Source organism: Lampetra fluviatilis, chromosome 8 (assembly GCF_964198595.1).
Source record: "Lampetra fluviatilis chromosome 8, kcLamFluv1.1, whole genome shotgun sequence".
Lineage (NCBI taxonomy): Eukaryota > Metazoa > Chordata > Hyperoartia > Petromyzontiformes > Petromyzontidae > Lampetra > Lampetra fluviatilis.
In genome coordinates, this window is record NC_136282.1 from 1343019 (window position 1) to 1364682 (window position 21664).

At 42.7% G+C, this 21664-nt stretch overlaps 1 protein-coding gene across 5 annotated transcripts in view; it reads right to left on the bottom strand.

Annotated features, from left to right (window-relative positions):
- GTF2H3 (general transcription factor IIH subunit 3) overlaps nt 1-21463 on the bottom strand; it is a 29183-nt gene extending 7720 nt beyond the window's left edge. For 4 of the 5 annotated variants that reach the window (XR_013637089.1, XM_078858857.1, XM_078858856.1 and 1 more), the window contains exons 1-11: nt 21411-21463; nt 14986-15065; nt 14324-14430; nt 13036-13184; nt 12795-12860; nt 11275-11304; nt 7322-7353; nt 6621-6695; nt 5746-5800; nt 739-806; nt 328-463 (exon numbers count right to left, since the gene is read on the bottom strand). Coding sequence is in view for 4 of the 5 variants with exons in the window: in XM_078858857.1 (XP_078714983.1) it covers nt 328-463; nt 739-806; nt 5746-5800; nt 6621-6695; nt 7322-7353; nt 11275-11304; nt 12795-12860; nt 13036-13184; nt 14324-14430; nt 14986-15065; nt 21411-21420 (808 nt within the window). In the remaining variant the exon portion in view is untranslated. Of the gene's footprint in view, nt 1-327; nt 464-738; nt 807-5745; nt 5801-6620; nt 6696-7321; nt 7354-11274; nt 11305-12794; nt 12861-13035; nt 13185-14323; nt 14431-14985; nt 15066-21212; nt 21381-21410 lie in introns of those variants that run through there. The other variant, XM_078858858.1, reaches the window with a different exon arrangement.
- Between the last annotated feature and the right edge of the window lie 201 nt (nt 21464-21664).

Consider the following 21664-nt stretch of genomic DNA (forward strand, 5'->3'; position numbering starts at 1 on the left):
CCGTGGTGGGCTTCCTTTCGGGCATGTTCCCTGTTTTGACTGCTTTTCAATCAGCAGTTTTAACAATGGGCCATCATCCTGTAAAAGCTACATGTCTTGCCCAACCCACTTACTTTTAAGAAGTCAAGATGATATCTCTGACTGTGAAAGACACACATTTAATATGATGCGAGAATGATGCTTGCAGGATAGGTATGCCACCATTTCCACAGACCAAATGCGTATTTCTCTACAATGTTTTGGTCAACCAAAACCCAAACACACAGATGCCAGTTCCTATACTAATTGGTTCAAACCCGGCCGGGTGGTACACGCGTAGGGCCTTACTGGAGAGGCAAACAGAGCAGACGTAGCCGATGGCGATGAGGTTGCGATGGCAGAAGCAGGCAGCGCGGTAGTCCACCTGCACGGGGGGTGGGAGGACCAAGCTGGCACGCAGCTCAGGGTCTGGGAGGAACACCCACTGGGTGAAGTGGGGGGAGAGCAGGAGGGGGCACATTAGGGTGCGACGGAGGGAAGGCAAAATGTGGCAGTGGGGAACAGATCCAAGTGGAATTGGGAGGGGCATGAATGATGAAGGAAAAGGGAAATTGAGAATAGAAAGGAAATTACACAAATCAGGGAAAAACAATAGTTAGCAAAATTTGCAAAGTACAAAATTCTACGTTAAAATATTAAGTTGCATAGTTTATAATTAAAGCACGTGTGTGTAATTTTACAATTAAAATAGTTACAAACCTGCAAATATTGCAATAAGGCTGCTATCTGTGGAACTTGCAGATAGATGCCACCTGTGATGTCACATGCCTGTCAAAATATGAAATACTCTTAATGGAGATGCAACTTTCCATGATTTACTTTTACAAACTTGCTAGCATAGCCAAAACATTCGTATGTGTAAGTACAGTAGACTCTCGATAATCCGCGCTAATAATGCGGAGGCCGCGGATAATTCACAATCATGGATAATCCAAAATAACCATTTTCCGCCGATCTTGATGCCAATAGCCACTAATATACATTGTTACTCTTTGGGTCTTTCGATAAAGTCACGTAGATAGAAAAATAATAAAGAATTACGACGTTTCGATCGCAACACAAACAATCATCTGCAGGTGAAAAAATACAGCAGGGGAACTGCTGAGGCAGGATAAATATAGTGAGAGAACTACTGCAGAAAGAGGTTATATAGGTTTTAGATGGGTACAACCCAAGGGTAAGTGGGCGGGGCGAGACATGGAATTTACTAGTAATATCCCTCGGCCATTGTATTGCTAGAGATTAGCATGTCAATCTGTTAATGTAACCCCATGACTACGGTGCTGAAGAAGCCATTGTATTTCTAGAGATTAGAGATAAGCATGACAATGTGAGATGGCTACCGCAGCAGCGGCTATATTAATGAGACACATTAAGCCTATTAAACAATGAGCCACCGCCACATCGAGGAAAAGGAAAGCAGCGGCTATGTTAGTGAGACATTTAGCCTGTTAATGTAAAGACATTTAACAAGGTAATGTAACTCAGAATCGGAAATAACTGTTAACATCGGCAGGTAGGATGGAAGCATCACAGCCAGTTATATGACTTTACCTGGTTAATAACATCCTTCCAATGATTGCTCAGTTTGTACCCATCTTCTCGGTTGAAATTGTGTCTGTGTTTATATATCTGGATGGCTTCATGAACAAATCTTTGTTGATAGCCAGTGGGTTTGCATAGTACCTTCGTCGTGGAGGAATCAATTTAATGTATGCCCACAGCGTTAAAACAGTGATCAGCCACGGCAGAAGTATTAGTCTTACCGTGTTTCAGATCCGCCTTGTGTTCACGAACACGGTCTGAGACATGTCGCTTGGTTTCTCCAATGTAACTACTGCCGCAATATAGTAATATACCTCGGCCATTGTATTGCTAGAGATTAGCATGTCAATCTGTTAATCCATAAAGAAGGTACACCACTCCGTCCTATCGTCTCCACCATTGACTCATCCCACCTACAAACTGGCCTGATTTCTGAGACCTTGCTTCCATTCACTGGCAAGACCACCTCAGCTGTACTTAATTCAGATCACTTGGTATCTCTAATTAAAGACATCTCACTATCTCCAGGTGATTTGCTTGTCAGTTTCGATGTAGTTTCTTTGTTTACCAAAGTTCCTGTGCCTGACACCGTTGCAATCATTGAAGATGTGGCCCAACAAGGACTGAATGCTGATGTACCGGCCCTGGTGAAACACTGCCTCACCAACATTTACTTCACCTGGAATGGTACATTCTACAAACAAGTTGAAGGTACCCAAATGGGTTCTCCATTATCTCCAGTGGTAGCCAATGTTTTCATGGAAAAAATTGAGACAGATGCCATCCAGGCATCCATCTTACGTCCTTCCTTTTGGAAAAGATACGTAGATGACACGTTTGTCATCTGGCCACATGGCCTGCCAGCTCTGAACCAATTCTTGAACCACATCAATTCCATACACCCAGCCATCAATTTCACCATGGAGGTGGAAACGGATGGCAAGTTACCGTTCTTGGATGTTTTAATCGAAAAGAGACCAGATGGCTCATTGGGACACTGTCTACAGGAAGGCCACCCACACGGATGCCTATCTAAAACCTGACTCCCACCACCATCCAGCCCAGAAGAATTCCCTCATCAAAACTCTACACCACAGGGCTCGTTGCATTGCCGACCATCACCACCTAGCCAGTGAACTAGAGCACATACACCAAGCCCTCAAAATGAATGGATATTCGGATTGCACAGTCCGTAAAGCTATCACCCCAACCGTTGGGAGAGAACCACCTGAGGACCAATCAAAACCATCACCTTGCCATGTATAGCAGGGGTCACCAAAAATATTTCCAAAATAATGAGCAAACACAAGATCCAGGTTCGATTCAACACAGTACATAAAATTCGTGATCTGTGAAGGATGTGATCCCTGACATGCAATACCCCGGTGTCTACAAACTAAGTTGTGCCTGCGGCAGTAGTTACATTGGAGAAACCAAGCGACATGTCTCAGACCGTGTTCGTGAACACAAGGCGGATCTGAAACACGGTAAGACTAATACCTCTGCCGTGACTGATCACTGTTTTAACGCTGTGGGCACACATTAAATTGATTTCTCCAAGACGAAGGTACTATGCAAACCCACTGGCTATCAACACAGATTTGTTCATCTTCTTGGTTCTTTCGGTAAAGTCACGTAGAAGGAAAATAATAAAAATAAAACATAATAAAATAATTCTCACGACGTTTCGGCCACAACGCAAGCAGCCGTCCTCAGGTGAAGAATGAAACACCACCAAGCTTGGAGCGTATATTTAAGCTGGGTTGGTGGGAGAAGAGCGCCTCGACAAAGGAATTTGCATATCAAGAGGAATTTAGCATATTTATGGGAAATGCAGATATGGGATTAGTCACTACTTGTGAAATGCGTAGGTGGTGGGCGGGGGGTTTCAAAGTCATATTATGCCCGTGCATTATGCAGGATTAGCAGCATCAAACCGAGAAGATGGATTCTGGCTCAGCAATCATTGGAAGGACGTAATAAACCATTTCGGATCTTAACTGATTGTGTTCACGTTTATGGTGACGTTCAGACCGCAGTCCACTCACTAGCATTGACTATTTATCTTGTATTCTCCACAGGGAATGGATTATTTGCTCCGCTGCAAGTCTCCAACCACCACTCTCCCATTGACATATTTCGTTGCTTCCTCTTAGTATCTTTCATGTGACGATCAATGGTATAGTGTATAGCAGATTGTATAAATAGTATAAAATTGTAATGTTTAATACAATGTATAAGGTAATATACAGTATCGTAATTGTATAGTGAATATACAGCAGTGTGGTATACAGTAGGGTAGGTAGAATAATACTTAGTGTAATATTATAGTCGAAGGTATAGGGTGGTGTATAGTAATCCAGTATATAATTTAATTTTGGGTTTGTCTATGGGAGTATATAGTTACGGGGTAGACACGTGTGATGTAAGAGAAAAAAGTTTAGCTGGAAGCATATTAAATATATATATATTTTTTGCGACGTAAAATTGTAATGTATTACTTACTGTTAGTAGCTCAGCTTATTGGAGAGTATATTTAGTATACTGATGATACTATGTAGTTTATACTTTCGTTTTTTACGTGGTGGTTTAGTAACTGCAACTACATACTATTAACATTCCTTCCCTTTGTTAATGCTAAACCTATCCCCTCCCTTTGATGCTGCTAATCCTGCATAATGCACGGGCATAATATGACTTTGAAACCCCCCGCCCACCTCCTACGCATTTCACAAGTAGTGACTAATCCCATATCTGCATTTCCCATAAATATGCTAAATTCCTCTTGATATGCAAATTCATTTGTCAAGGCGCTCTTCTCCCAACAACCCAGCTTAAATATACGCTCGAAGCTTGATGGTGTTTCATTCTTCACCTGATGACGGCTGCTTGCGTTGTGGCTGAAACGTCGTGAGAATTATTTTATTATGTTTTATTATTTTATTATTTTCCTTCTACGTGACTTTACCGAAAGAACCAAGAAGATGAATCCCTGTAGTCACGAAAGCTTTAAATCGAAATTTAAAGATTTGTTCATGAAGCCATCCAGATATATAAACACAGAAACAATTTCACAATTTCACAATTTCAAACTGAGCAATCATTGGAAGGATGTTATTAACCAGGTAAAGTCATAACTGGCTGTGATGCTTCCATCCTACCTGCCGATGTTAACAGTTATTTCCGACTCTCTGAGTTACATTACCTTGTTGAATGTCTTTACATTAACAGGCTAAATGTCTCACTAACATAGCCGCTGCTTTCCTTTTCCTCGATGTGGCGGTGGCTCATTATTTAATAGGCTTAATGTGTCTCATTAACACAGCCGCTGCTGCGGGAGCCATCTCACATTGACATGCTAATCCTAATCTCTAGCAATACAATGGCTTCTTCAGCACCGTAGTCGTGGGGTTACAGATTGAGATGCTAATCTCTAGCAATACAATGGCCGAGGGATATTACTTGTAAATTCCATGTCTCGCCCTGCCCACTTACCTTTGGGTTGTACCCATCTCAACCTATATAATCTCTTGCTGCAGTAGTTCTCTCACTATATTTATCCTGCCTCAGCAGTTCGCCTGCTGTATTTTTTCACCTGAAGATGATTGCTCGTGTTGCGATCGAAACGTCGTGATTATTTATTATTTTTCTATCTACGTGCTTTACCGAAAAAACCAAAGAGTATGAATTCCTGCAGTCACGAAAGCTTTAAGTCAACATTATGTTACGGTTAAGAAATTTTGTTTGTTAAGGAACAAAACTAAAATTTGTAGTAAAGAATGTGTTGATCTTGTTTTCTTGCAAAATTCCAGAAGACTCAGCCTACCAAGTGGACAGCAGCAGAGCCACGCCAATCAACATCAATCAAAGTCCGCCAACTGTTGTAAAGATATGCCACCACTGTATTGTAGAGGCGATCACGTGGATTTAGGATTAACCAGAACACATATTTGTTCGGTTTAAGCAGGTGACTTGTAATAAATATTTCCTAGAATAACAATGTATAACTGTTTTTAGATTATAAATGTGGGCATAAGGGAAAATACATGAGTTACTAATTTATGTAAAAATGTCAGGTACTCGGTTAATCCGCAAATCGGATAAACCATACGTGGATAATCGAGTCTACTGTACACAGTAAAAACATAGGAAAACTACTTTCCTGTTGCAGAAGACCTGAGTCTGATCCCAAAACACAGGCATCAATAAATATATTCTGTGGGAAAGAGGAACATATCAGAACAGCATTGGCATCATACCGTACATACACATGATATAATTAATGGGAGGTTTTAAAGAGCGCATCTTAGAATTTGCAGGGAATTTGTTGTAATTGGTGCAATGGTAAGCGAGGCAAGAAGGTGGTGCGAGTTGAAGGCAAGGTGGAATGATAACAATGGAGAAGGTTTCAATAGTTGTAAAGATGCAAGCAAACTGATAGGGAACAATTACAGAACAGTGATACGTTCAGTACTGTTATATGGTGCAGCGACATGTTCACCAAGGGACAAAGAAGAGGCTTGAAAAGACAAACATGCCGAGATGGGGTTTGAGATTATCTTCCAAGGTAAAGGAGAATTGGAGAAGTTAAAGCCTCTTCACAGGTGACTAAAATATGTTCTAGGTCAGAGAGGTGAGACTTCGAAGGAGATTAGAGTTTCAAAGACTCACATAAAGACCCACAAGTCTCACACGGAGACCCATAGACTCACACAAGAGACCCATTTACTCACATAAGAGAGCCATAGATTCACACAAGAGACCCATAGAGTCACTCAGATACCCACAGATTACAAGAGCTAAGGAGATGCCAACAGTGCAGGGCAGAAGTATAATACTGAGAAGGCAATGGGAGGATGTGGTGGAACAAGATACGTGGACAGCGGACCTTACTGGAGAAGAGGCACAGAATATAAGCTCATGGAGCAGGGAAATCCGAACAGCCGACTGCCGTGCAAAGATGGGACTTTTTGGCTGAGTGTAAGTATAGATGTATACACAATTGTATACATTTTAAGTAAAGTGTTGATACAAACCTGTTTCTGTGCAGCAAAAATGACATTCATGAAGTTCATGTACTGAGAAGCACTGTCGTCCGCAGCTTTAATCACCTGGCAAGACACACACCGGAGTTTCAATAGTTGCAGGTCAATATACATTTCAAAGCTTTTAAGGTGGTTAAGAAAATTATCTGCATGGTTGTTGGTCTATATAACAGATGCTGAAACAGAATTTTTTTTACGTGATAAAGGCAAAATCGATGTTTATCACAATTTAAAATAAACATTTTCATTGAAATAGAATTTTTAATTAAATTGGAATTTGAAATTGTCTCATTAAATGTTAATGGATGATTAAGACAAGCGTACTGTAGAGTTCCACTGTGACCCTTACAATTAATCGAGCATTCTCCATCTCCCTTGGTGCTGATAGCATGAGCAAAGCTCCACATGAGCCGCAAGACTGCGCAGCCTGGAAGGCTTGTGGGGGATGTATGTTGGTGAATACAAAACAAAAGGATTGTGGCTCTGCTGATTTGTATCTTTATGTGTCTATGCCATGCTGCTTAATACCAGATGTGTATTCAGGCGAGTCTAATTGCTGTTACAAGAAAAAAATACAGCTCACACTAATACATTTTAATAAGGGGCCAAAAATGTGTATCGTAGAAGCTGTAGTTGAGACACTGTGTATAATGTGTAGGTGATGGGATTTCAGTGTATATGAATAAACCGACCAGAATTCTGGACTTTACATCTTGTCCTGCCCCTACACACATTGGTGAACACATGCGCACACAGTTAGAAGCAAATAAGGGCTTGGATAATGCATATAAATTATAACATTAATAAGTGCATCACTACAATGTTACTATACTCTTTGGTTCTTTCGGTAAAGTCACATAGGTATAAAATAAAATAAATCACGACGTTTCGGGCGCAAGACAAGCGTCCATCATCAGGTGGGAAAGCATGGTCTGCCTCAGCAGCAGACCATGCTTTTCCACCTGCCTCAGCAGCAGACCATGCTTTCCCATCTGATGATGGACGCTTGTGTTGCGCCCGAAACGTCGTGATTTATATTATACCTACGTGACTTTACCAAAAGAGTATGGATTCCTGCAGTCACGAAAGCTTCAAATCAAGATACAATGTTACTCTTAAGATGGTTAGATGAAGGAGGCATAGAGTAGTATGGCTGGAGAGAAATAACTGCAAAGCCTTTGCCAATGCACTCAAGTGCGAAGGCCTCTCAATCTAATGAGGAGCTGTTTGACCATACATCATCATCCTAAGTCGGTGCAAGTTAGTGAAAGCGGGGCCCAAAGACTAGTCCAGATATCACTTGCCACCGATGTTAACTGTAGACATCTGTTCTCAAATAACCGAGGGCATCGAATCTGCCGTATACTTTCTGCCCATGTATCCTAAATTATAATCAGAATTTGTATTTATACTGGAGGAATCCGATTAGCTATAAAGCTATTTTTCACAGATGTCCAGTAGGGGCAGGTAAGAACGTTACAACAACAAAAAATAAAAAAAGCACCAGAGGAGTGTAAAGTAGAGGAAAGGCAAACATATCACTTCAAATATACAAATCTAAATATTTTTTTATCTTACCAGGTAAATCCCACTGAGGTATTAACTTATTTTTCAGACGTGACCTGGCCACAAATGAAAGCTTAAGAAAGTGGCTTATCATGTGTAAATTTATAGCAGCAAGTTAATCTAAATAATCTCAATGTCGGGCCTGCCACCAGTCTCTTTACCACACTACATAGTTTAAGTTTATTGTATTTGTCATACAGATGGTCTCGTTTAGCCAGTTTCCTGGCTATTTTACAAGGGGGATATGTGGTGCATGAGCACAGCAACAACAAAACAAAAACATAAATGTCGCCAAGGTTGAGTTACTTGATCCTTCTGGAATATCGCACAACAATCGAGGTATTTAACGGTTGTCAATGACACACACACGAATAAAAAAAACTGTGCAAATATAATGAGATCAAAATGCGCCAAAAAAAGTGATCTATAAATGCAATTAAGCTCTGTGTATTTGTTGTTTAATAGAGAAATAAAGGGGAGTGAAGCGAGGAATAAGGGGGTGCTTTTGAGGCTAGGGGAGAGGGCGTTAGAGGAACAAGTGGTCCTTTCAGTAATTGGTGGATTTAAGACGACGTTTAGGATGAAGACAGACCAGTGACGGTCTCTCTGGATATCCAGGGGGGACAGGTTTGAGTTAATTCATTCATTCAAAACTGTTTTGGAGTAAAAACTCACCCCCTCTAAGCAGGGCATCACAATACTTTACAGTATAAATTAAACGAAGGTAGTCCTACCTATAAAATCAAGACATAAAAACATTAAAATAAGGGGACATGCTCAAGGAAAAGCTAATTTATAGGTTGTGCTGATGAGGAGGCATCAAGGGCAAAACAGAGTGGAGTTGTGCAATGGAATAAGACATCTTTGGGGAAACTAAGCGACATGTCCCGGACCGTGTTTGTGAACATAAGGCAAATCTGAAACACGGTAGGACCAATACCTCGGCCGTGGCTGATCATTTTTTTAATGCGGTGGGCTCACACGAAATAGATTCCTCTAAGACGAAGGTACTTTGCAAACCTACTGGCTATCAACAAAGATTTGTTCATGAAGCTATCCATATATATAGACATAAACACATTTTAAACCGAGAAGATAGGTACAAACTCAGCAATCACTGGAAGGATGTTATCAACCAGTTTAAGTCATAACTGGCTGTAATGTTGCCATTTTAGACCTGGCAGCCCTTTAATTGGTGGAAGCCCACCACCGGGACCATCACTGTCCACTACTACCATCACCACTAGCAGTAGCCCTTTATTGGTGGAAGCCCACCACCAGTGCCGTCACCTCTAGCAGCAACCTCCACCGTCAACAGTGTGAGTGTGTAAAGCGAGGTGCAATGATTACTTGGCAACCCTTTAATTGGTGGAAACACACCACCAGCGTAGTCGTCACCCTCTACGAGTACCATCACCTCTTACGCCTCACTACATCACCTTCTAGCACCCCCTACATGCTGGGGCACACCGTTTTTAATCCTTTACATTAACATTAGCTTCCCCACCCATGCCGCTGACACTTGGGCTACACCCATTTCAAACCTTTATAAACAGTTTGCCTTTAGAGGCTAACCCCCTTTTCCTGATGACGACCGCTTGTGTTGCGATCGATACGTCGTAGTTTTTGTTATTTTCCTTGAAACTAACAATGTGACTTTTACCGAAAGATCCAAAGAATATGGAATGAGACATTTTAAGGAATATACAGAAGCTAGGTGGTAGATAATGTCACATTTGACAAATATGAGCAGGGTGGTAGCTTAAACTATATTCAAACGGAGTCGAGGTGGAATACAACGTTTGTTTATGTATAGGAATCCAATTGTGGGTTTTACATTATTGGCCATGTGATCAATGTGGGACTTGAAAAACGATTTTGAGCCCAGGAAAATAACTAGATATTTAAAATTGTCAACCTGCCCAACAATACTATTACTATTGTTGTCGATTATCAAACATAGGTTTATGCTGTAATATTAAATGTTTTTTGAACGTAAACAAAATGGCAACAAATCTAAACAAAAACTCCAGGTAAGGCCCACTGAGCTTTTCGCTCTTTTTCAGAAGCGACTTGGTCACAAATGATAGCTGACATTTCTAACAGTGTTGAGGATGAGTTTTAGGGCATTAAGAAGAAGTTGAATATGATCAAAGTCCTGTTCGAAGATGCTGTTGCAACTCCTCCATGAAATGACCGAAGGCCATGGAAGCAAAAAGGTTAATGTCAGAGTACAGATTGTTGAAGTAGAGAGAAAACAGGATAGGACCAAGGACAGAGCTCCGAGGACCTCCCTTAGTAAAGGCACATAACTGCATTCATTAGTAAAGGGAGGTCCTGTCAAATGATGTAGTATTGATGGAGACAATTTGATATTGGTCAAAAAATTAGTTACAAATCCAGTGGATTGCACAATCCAAAAATTAACGAATTTAAGCCTTTGCAACATTACAGCATGATCCACAGTGTCAAATGGTGCAGGCACGTCGAGGAATAGGTTGTCACGATGACAACGAGACTCAAGACTGTTGAAGACAGAATCAGGAGTATGGAAAACCGCAGAGGCTGTGATAGATTTTTCTCGAAAGCCAGATTGCTTAGGGTGGACTAAGAAATGTTCTGAGATGAAATTTGTGATTTGTGATTTTAAGACCTTCTCAAAGATCTTGACGAGAAGATTCAGATTCAGAAATTGTTTGGGTCGTCTGCAGCGCCACCTTTATGATGAGGGTGTGCAAGAGCAGTTTTCCATTCAGGAGGGATGCATGCCTCCAGAATGGAAAGGCACATTGAGGTACATCGTCATTCTCTACAGTTGGGCTTTCAGTCTCAGTGGCACACGCTTGTCACATGCAACCCCCTCCCCCCGAGGTATTATTTCACTCTTGCATCAGGCCCTTGCACAAATAACCATGGCAGCAAGGAATTTAACTGCTCGCTCACAAGGGGTTGTTAATCTAAATTTTATAAGCTGAAGATATTACTATTTTTGACCCATAAATTGTACAACTATTGGCCCATTCGGTGTTTGTCCCCACAGGGAAAAAATGTCACACAGACATTTACAATAAATACGTACCTTCATTCTCTTTCATGATTCTGTGAATGTCTGATGAGGTCAAGTCAAGGTTATGGTCATGGTTGTTCATGTACACGTAGTAAGCCGAAGATAATATTACATATACATATTAAGTATAGGCACATAACTGCATTCATTCATCCATCAAATGAAATCGATTATGCTCACAATACATATGAATCGTGCAAACGAGTCAATTATCTTATATTCGTGTTTGTTGTCATGAGTAAACATCAGCTTAGCCACTGTTCCAAAACACACGTTTCTTGAATTTAATCACGACCCAGAATGACAATTCTTATAATCGCGAGGGAGAAGCATTTAAGCCTTATTGAATCTCAAGATTGTTTTCATGAGGGTCCTGATAGGCATTTTTGCAGCACAGGCAACAATTGCAATGTTTTCCAATTGAGCAATGTGCCATGTAATTTTTCTAAATTTGTATCATGATGCTGCACGCAACAGCCTGCTCTTCTTCGAATTACATCACAGGTAACTTCAACATCTTCCGTGAGCACACGACACATTTCATGATTAATACACCCGCACAATAAACCTTCTGGATCACAGCAACCTCACTCCATTCCACAAATACAAATGAAGAGGAGAGATGGAAGCAAGTCTGGACTGCGGCCGACATCAAAAATAAACATCTCATACAGGACCCTACCGTTGAATCTCCCCGTTTCAACCTTCCACGCCGCCAACGGTCGACCATCAACCGAATGGGGACCGGGCATGGCCGATGCGACCACCCAATGCACAAATGGTGCATCGAAATTAGGGCGGCCTGCGAGTGCGGCCCAAAATCCCAAACCATCAACCGCATCGTAAACACCCCGCTGCTGTTGTGGTGCCACGACCGCGGAGCCACTCCGCAAGCGCCGCGATTCCCCCCCTACCCCCGCCCTGAACGCAAAAACGCCGCGCACACACACACGTAGCGTCCTGGCGGGGGATCGCCTGGCACCATGGGTTTTCATCTGAAGGGTCCCTAGGTGGGAAGTCCCGCGGTTTCCCGGTGCCAGAATGGCCGACCCCCCCAGGACAAATCACATTGCGGCCCCCCTAAATTGGCTTGAAATTGTTTGGGCGCACAAAAGTTCACCGGGCCAGCCGCAATGAGTCACTCACAACGCCGGGGAGGGGCCAGGGTGAATATTAAGCGAGCGGTGCAGGCGATGAGGTCAGGGGGAAATCCTAGGGCACACTCGCAGGTGTGTATTCGCCAACTGGGCGGCCTTCCAGATTAAACCGGTTGAGTCAGGGGTTAATGAGACAATGGGAAGAAAAATAGCATAACGTAATGCTCTAGATAAGGGCAGAGAAACGTTTGAAAATCAAAAGGTAAGCGCACAATTGGCTGCGCAGGATGACGTAACGTAACCCTGTATTTTCGAATCACAGGGCATAAAAAGGGGAGCCGAAAACGGTTAAGGCAGTTCTGATCTTCAACAGCTTGGTCGACAAGACCCCCTCTGCCTTCCAGAATAGCGGACCCTGAATTGAACAAAGGATACAACACAGCGCCTTTGCCAAAGATCCAGCCAAAAGTGAATCAGACCTCATATCTGCTGTCACTTCAGCTGAAAAAAACAAACAGAAGGCATTTTGAGAGCTTTAGAATAATATCATCATCATTAAGTAGCCCCACTCCTTAACCTTCTTCCATTCCTCTCCCAAAGCTTACACTGGACAAGTGGTAACACCACTACAATGTAAATAGGGAAGTGGGGAAGTGGGGAAGTGGGAGATGCCTACTGTTGGCAAGCAATGCCGTGATCTGGGTGGCGATGGCGTGGTTGGCGGTCGCCAGCAGCTCACAGCGGCCGTCACGTGGGCCAGCCGAATCCCCCGCATCACTCGCCTGCTGTTCCGTGGCTGTCCCACTCGCCGGGTACAGGAACCGACTGTGCACACGTACGTGGAAAAAGAAGCATCAGTCACACGAGCACAGGCCCAGCAACAAAACAGCACCATCAAATTCGTAACAGATAAAGAGTTCACATGTCCCTTGAATTGAGCAGTCATACGAGCGTGGGAAAATAAACGACGGGAAGATATTCCAAAGTGGAGAAGTGCGAGGGAAGAAGGAGGAACAGAAGTGTTGTGAGCGGCAGTGTGGTGGGTGGGTGTGTTGTTGTAACTTGCAGTGTGGTGGGTGGGTGGGTGTGTTTATATGACCTGCAGTGTGGTGGGTGGGTGAGAGGGTGTGCTGTTGTGACCTGCAATGTGGTGGGTGGGTGAGAGGGTGTGCTGTTGTGACCTGCAATGTGGTGGGTGGGTGTGTTGTTATGACCTGCAGTGTGGAGGGTGGGTGAGTGGGTGTTTTTGTGACCTGCAGTGTGGGGGGTGGGTGTGTTGTTGTGACCTGCAGTGTGGTAGCTGAACACAGTACGAATTAGTCCAAACAATCAGTTTTGTAGGCCGTGTCCTTAATATGGCTTAATGAATAAATGAGTGAAGTTCACCCAAACAGCAACCATGACAGCAGCGATATAAGCATGACTAGGAGGCGATTGACTGCTGGTGACTGAGCAACCAGAACATCAATCAACTTGACTGCTTTACGTTGAAACCTATTGAGTACTGTGAGGTAGGACTGAGTGCTCCACTCCAGATATGAGAATAGCATTCCAACTTCAGCCAAATTTGCGCTTGGTACAGTTGTAATAATTGTTTGAAATTAAAAAGCGTTTGACACGGAGGGGAAATGGAATGGGATGTGCCCACGGCACTATTCGTGGGGGTCATGACTCGGCCTGGCTAGTATGTATGTCTTTGTATGTTGAACTTCTTTCGCACCATACGTAGCCAACCGTGATAATCGTGGTTTTGGTTTGGCTCAGATCCCAGCATGGCTGTAGCTGCAATGAAGCGAGCGTGCAACCATGGCATATGTTGATGAGATCTGATAATGTGGTCCACATGAAAACATGGCTTCAGGCAAATGCGTTGTTCACGCCAGGAGATGCAACTTCTCGCACGGAAAATCACAGGCAAGCGCACACACGCACGCCCATAAAACCCCCAGCACAAATGGTCTCGCCTCTCTTGGTTGTGGCTTGCGATGACTGCAAGGCGATGGTTCCTGCTCATTGCCAGATGGGAGTTGGCGAAGACCATCACAGCATCCACACAACGTGGCAGTGTAAACTAGGTAAAAAAAACATTACCGAGTTATAATCGTAAAATGTACATTTATTTCTAAATAGAGGCATTACATGCCAGTACCACACGATGACAGCCAGTGAAAATGACAGAACTGTCGAGTCAAAAAGCAACTATTAACGATGCCACATATGGTCAACAACATCCAGCTGTCTTTCTCCCCGGCTGTGATGTTGACAGATTGCACCCAAGCCAATTTAGGGGAGGGCTCGGCCAAATGCAAAAACAATTTGCCAGCGATTGTGAACATGGAAAGGAATTGAACACAGGTCAATGAAAACCTAGTGCAGTGCAATGATCACTCAAACACGACTACCCATAAAAATAAGAGGTAAACATTACATATTATTTTATTATTTCCCTTCTACGTGACTTTACCGAAAGAACTAAGAAGATGAATCCCTGCAGTCACGAAAGCTTTAAATCGAAATTTAAACATTCCATAATTAAGAGTTATAAAATACCAGAGCAAGTTCTGTTAGTTATCAGGATGTATGTCACTAATAGACACTCACACACATTTAAAGTTGAATCAGATACCTCCAGGTTTTGGAGTTTTCTTGTTCCCCACCATATAGGATTCACATCCAACACGATCACCAGCAGGTTAATGTCCTCATCTGTTAAAGAGAGTCAAATCACTTAAAACGTAGGTTTGTGTACCCAATATTGATCCATATTTGTTATTTTCCTTTAATCTATGTGACTAGATTTACTATCTTGCTTCGCCCGAGATTTGGATTCTTGTCTTGGATTAATACACGGCCTACGTGGAGAATTGGGGGGGATGCGTGACGTCAGCAGGCATACTGCATAATGCTGCCGCATGCGGGTGACATCACAGATGTGACGTCACCGCTCACTTGCCGTGCAAAATATATGCATTATTGCGCCCCCCCCGCTCCCTAAAATACAAAAGTCTATTTTTATACTTTTTGTATTGTGTACAGTCTGGAAGCTACCCACATGCCAAATTTCAAGTTTGTTGCATGTCGGGAAGTACGCTAAACATTTTTAACAGACACACATTCGCAACTTTGTCTTTTATATATACAGTATGGAGATTGAAGGGTTTGTCAGGAACTCAATATCTACTAATAGCAAACTATTTATAGGACAATTTGAGAACTGTTCATAATTATAATTTTTACTTAATGTTATTAGGTTCCATGGTTTAAAGTGCAGACCCCAACTGTTATACTCATCCACTCTGTCTCTGTGGCCTATGTTTGTGCCACGAAGGAAGGCCATTGCCTAAAACGTCGCCTAATGCAATGGTTCTCAACCGGGGGTACGCGGGCCCTTGGGGGGGGGGTACATGGCAATGTCCCAGGGGATATGTAAGGTGATTTATAAATAAAAAATGTGAAATTATATCATGCATGAGTCATCGGTGAATAATGATGTATTAATCTGGCAATATAAAACTACGATGAAATTAAAATCCATAGGGTAACCGATAACGGTATCGAATAACTTTCTAAACTCATTGATCATCAACAATGCGGTTTCCAAGAGTAACCAGCGAGAGCATTCAAATCACGTGACGCGTGCAGTCAGTTATTTAACTAGTTAGGATACCTGACAAAAAAACAATTGGGTTTAAAATATTGACGTTCATTATTCATACATTTATTTCTCAGAAGCGTTTTGGGTCAGTCACGGGGGATTACTCGGTTAAAAAAATGCAACAAGGCGGGCAGAGTAGGAGCAATACAAGGTTGAGAATCACTGGCCTCAGGTACACTTTAACATGCAAGGCAGTCTTAATTTTAGAACTTTCGTGACTGCAGGAATTATTATTTGTTTCTTTCGGTTAAGTCACGTCTAAAGATAAAATAATAAATTAAATTAAATAATAGAATACGACGTTTCGATTGCAACACAAGCAATCATCATCAGGTATAATGAAATAGCGACATAAAATCTAACCAGAAAACTATAGACAGACATATTAGCAGACAGATATCACCAAGATACATAGCGAGAGCAACACAGGTAACAGAGAGGGTGATCGTCTGTGTGGTGGCCTTAAATAGACAGAGGGGGCGGAGGCAGAGAGAGGGAGGAGGGTTAGAGAAAAAATTAGCATATCAATGAGTGGTCAACAGACGTGGTGCTGCGAATGCGATGGCACGGCAAGCAAGCCTGAAAATCAGGAGAAGGACACACTAACATTAAATAACCTAGTAAAATATCGAAATGTAATGTAATACAACACAGAGGGTCGGTCAACACACAATTAACGCATAGCCTGGTTGATTACGTATTTCAAAGATTGCTAAGTTAGAATTTAAGTGTGAACAATCTAAAGAGAGGACACAGGCAGAGAAAACAAGTCGCCAGAGAGAGAGAAAAAAGATAAGCTTAAAACTTCCCCGTAGAAGTGGTTCAATCTTAATTTTAGAACTTTCGTGACTGCAGGAATTATTATTTGTTTCTTTCGGTTAAGTCACGTCTAAAGATAAAATAATGAATTAAATTAAATAATAGAATACGACGTTTCGATTGCAACACAAGCAATCATCATCAGGTATAATGAAATAGCGACATAAAATCTAACCAGAAAACTATAGACAGACATATTAGCAGACGATATCACCAAGATACATAGCGAGAGCAACACAGGTAACAGAGAGGGGTGATCGTCTCTGTGTGGTGGCCTTAAATAGACAGAGGGGGGGGCGGAGGCAGAGAGAGGGAGGAGGGTTAGAGAAAAAATTAGCATATCAATGAGTGGTCAACAGACGTGGTACTGCGAATGCGATGGCACGGCAAGCAAGTCTGAAAATCAGGAGGACACACTAAAATTAAATAACCTAGTAAAATATCGAAATGTAATGTAATACAACACAGAGGGTCGGTCAACACACAATTAACGCATAGCCTGGTTGATTACGTATTTCAAAGATTGCTAAGTTAGAATTTAAGTGTGAACAATCTAAAGAGAGGACACAGGCAGAGAAACAAATAATAATTCCTGCAGTCACGAAAGTTCTAAAATTAAGATTGAACCACTTCTACGGGGAAGTTTTAGGCTTATCTTTTTTCTCTCTCTCTGGCGACTTGTTTTCTCTGCCTGTGTCCTCTCTTTAGATTGTTCACACTTAAATTCTAACTTAGCAATCTTTGAAATACGTAATCAACCAGGCTATGCGTTAATTGTGTGTTGACCGACCCTCTGTGTTGTATTACATTACATTTCGATATTTTACTAGGTTATTTAATTTTAGTGTGTCCTTCTCCTGATTTTCAGGCTTGCTTGCCGTGCCATCGCATTCGCAGCACCACGTCTGTTGACCACTCATTGATATGCTAATTTTTTCTCTAACCCTCCTCCCTCTCTCTGCCTCCGCCCCCCTCTGTCTATTTAAGGCCACCACACAGAGACGATCACCCCTCTCTGTTACCTGTGTTGCTCTCGCTATGTATCTTGGTGATATCTGTCTGCTAATATGTCTGTCTATAGTTTTCTGGTTAGATTTTATGTCGCTATTTCATTATACCTGATGATGATTGCTTGTGTTGCAATCGAAACGTCGTATTCTATTATTTAATTTAATTTATTATTTTATCTTTAGACGTGACTTAACCGAAAGAAACAAATAATAATGCAAGCCAGTGTTTTGATGAGTGTGTATTGTTTTTTTTATCTTTTCACACAATCGAAATAGTTCGATTGAAACATCACATGTTGGTGTTAAATTAAACAAGTTAAATTCAGGAATCAAATTCTTACACCACCAGTGAGGCGTTTTGATCGGTCACAATTTGATCAATCTGGGATGGATAATAAGTATATTTGTATACGCAACAATCTTTTTGAGCATAGGAGTTGACATGAATTTTGACAGAAAACTAATAATTACTGAACCCAAAAACAAATATGGATCAGCAGCGTCAAACATCTTAGATAATACACATTGTTATTTTGCGTCATTGTGGAGAATATAAGTAACAAAATAAATGAGCAGATAAATTACAACTCATCGGCCATGTCACCCATTACATCTTGCCCCCAGTGTTATCGCTGTCAAAGGGTTACCACTCGCCCAGTGTCACCACTATCCCACTGTCACCGTCCCGGTGTCACCACTAGCTCAGTGTTAACACTGTCTAACTGTCACCACTGGCACAGTGTTAACACTGTCTAACTGTCACCACTAGCACAGTGTTAACACTGTCTAACTGTCACCACTGGCACAGTGTTAACACTGTCTAACTGTCACCACTGGCACAGTGTTAACACTGTCTAACTGTCACCACTAGCACAGTGTTAACACTGTCTAACTGTCACCACTAACGCAGTGTTAACACTGTCTAACTGTCACCACTAACACAGTGTTAACACTATCTAACTGTCACCACTGTCTCAGTGTTAACACTGTCTGTCACCACTAACACAGTGTTAACACTGTCTAACTGTCACCACCAACACAGTGTTAACACTGTCTAACTGTCACCACTAGCACAATGTTAACACTGTCTAACTGTCACCACTAGCACAGTGTTAACACTGTCTAACTGTCACCACTATCTCAGTGTTAACACTGTCTAACTGTCACCACTATCTCAGTGTTAACACTGTCACCACTGTCTCAATGTTAACACTGTCTAACTGTCACCACTAGCACAGTGTTAACACTGTCTGTCACCACTAGCACAGTGTTAACACTGTCTAACTATCACCACTAGCACAGTGTTAACACTGTCTAACTGTCACCACTGTCACAGTGTTAACACTGTCTGTCACCACTAGCACAGTGTTAACACTGTCTAACAATGACCACTAGCACAGTGTTAACACTGTCTAACTGTCACCACTAGCACAGTGTTAACACTGTCTGTCACCACTAGCACAGTGTTAAACACTGTCTAACTATCACCACTAGCAGTGTTAACACTGTCTAACTGTTACCACTGTCACAGTGTTAACACTGTCTAACTGTCACCACTGTCTCAGTGTTAACACTGTCTAACTGTCACCACTGGCACAGTGTTAACACTGTCTAACTGTCACCATTGTCACAGTGTTAACACTGTCTAACTGTCACCACTGGCACAGCGTTAACACTGTCTAACTGTCACCACTGGCACAGTGTTAACACTGTCTAACTGTCACCACTAGCACAGTGTTAACACTGTCTAACTGTCACCACTGTCTCAGTGTTAACACTGTCTAACTGTCATCACTAACACAGTGTTAACACTGTCTAACTGTCACCACTAGCAGTGTTAACACTGTCTAACAGTCACCACTGGCATAGTGTTAAGACTGTCTAACTGTCACCACTAACGAAGTGTTAACACTGTCTAACTGTCACCACTAACACAGTGTTAACACTGTCTGTCACCACTAGAACAGTGTTAACACTGTCTGTCACCACTGTCTCAGTGTTAACACTGTCTAACTGTCACCACTAGCTCAGTGTTAACACTGTCTAACTGTCACCACTAGCACAGTGTTAACACTGTCTAACTGTCACCACTGGCACAGTGTTAACACTGTCTAACTGTCACCACTAGCACAGTGTTAACACTGTCTAACTGTCACCACTGGCAGTGTTAACACTGTCTAACTGTCACCACTAACACAGTGTTAACACTGTCTAACTGTCACCACTGTCTCAGTGTTAACACTGTCTGTCACCACTAACGCAGTGTTAACACTATCTAACTGTCACCACTGTCTCAGTGTTAACACTGTCTGTCACCACTAACAGTGTTAACACTGTCTAACTGTCACCACTAGCACAGTGTTAACACTGTCTAAGTGTCACCACTGTCTCAGTGTTAACACTGTCTGTCACCACTAACACAGTGTTAACACTGTCTAACTGTCACCACTGTCTCAGTGGTAACACTGTCTGTCACCACTAACACAGTGTTAACACTGTCTAACTGTCACCACCAACACAGTGTTAACACTGTCTGTCACACTGTCTAACTGTCACCACCAACACAGTGTTAACACTGTCTGTCACCACTAGCAGTGTTAACACTGTCTAAATGTCACCACTGTCTCAGTGTTAACACTGTCTAACTGTCACCACTAGCACAGTGTTAACACTGTCTGTCACCACTGTCTCAGTGTTAACACTGTCACCACTGTCTCAGTGTTAACACTGTCTGTCACCACTAGCACAGAGTTAACACTGTCTAACTATCACCACTAGCACAGTGTAAACACTGTCTGTCACCACTGTCACAGTGTTAACACTGTCTGTCACCACTAGCACAGTGTTAACACTGTCTAACTATCACGACTAGCACAGTGTTAACACTGTCTAACTGTTACCACTGTCACAGTGTTAACACTGTCTAACTGTCACCACTGTCTCAGTGTTAACCCTGTCTAACTGTCACCACTGTCTCAGTGTTAACACTGTCTAACTGTCACCACTAGCACAGTGTTAACACTGTCTAACTGTCACCACTGTCTCAGTGTTAACACTGTCACCACTGTCTGTGTTAACACTGTCTAACTGTCACCACTGTCTCAGTGTTAACACTGTCTGTCACCACTGTCTGTGTTAACACTGTTTAACTGTCACCACTGTCTCAGTGTTAACACTGTCTAACTGTCACCACTGTCTCAGTGTTAACACTGTCTAACTGTCACCACTAGCACAGTGTTAACACTGTCTAACTGTCACCACTGTCTCAGTGTTAACACTGTCTGTCACCACTGTCTGTGTTAACATTGTCTAACTGCCACCACTGTCACAGAGTCACCATGGGCCTCGCCGCACGAGCGCGGCACTCACTCGCCAGCGGCACCCCTCGCTGTGCCACCGGCTACTGCACCAACACCGCACAGCGCTGCACAAACACCGCACAACGCTGCGCCAACACTGCACCAACACCGCACAGCGCTGCACCAACACCGCACAGCGCCGCACCAACACCCACTTAGCCCGCGTGCAGCACAGCGGCACAATGCCGCACTGTACACACCACTGTACCTGTGGCCATGTCGCCTCCACCAGCGCGCGACGTCCGCGGGGGGGGGGGGGTCCACGTGATGCACGCGGGGGCGTGGTCAATCAAAGGGGGTGGTTCAGGAGGCGTGGTCATGCGGAGGGGCGTGGTCAGGCAGGGGGGGTTACGCAGGGGAGGCGTGGTCACGGGATATATGGGCTAGGTATGCGTATTTTTATTACACGCTTTTATTATACTGGTAGGAACCTGGTTACACCAGCCCACATGGGATTATTGT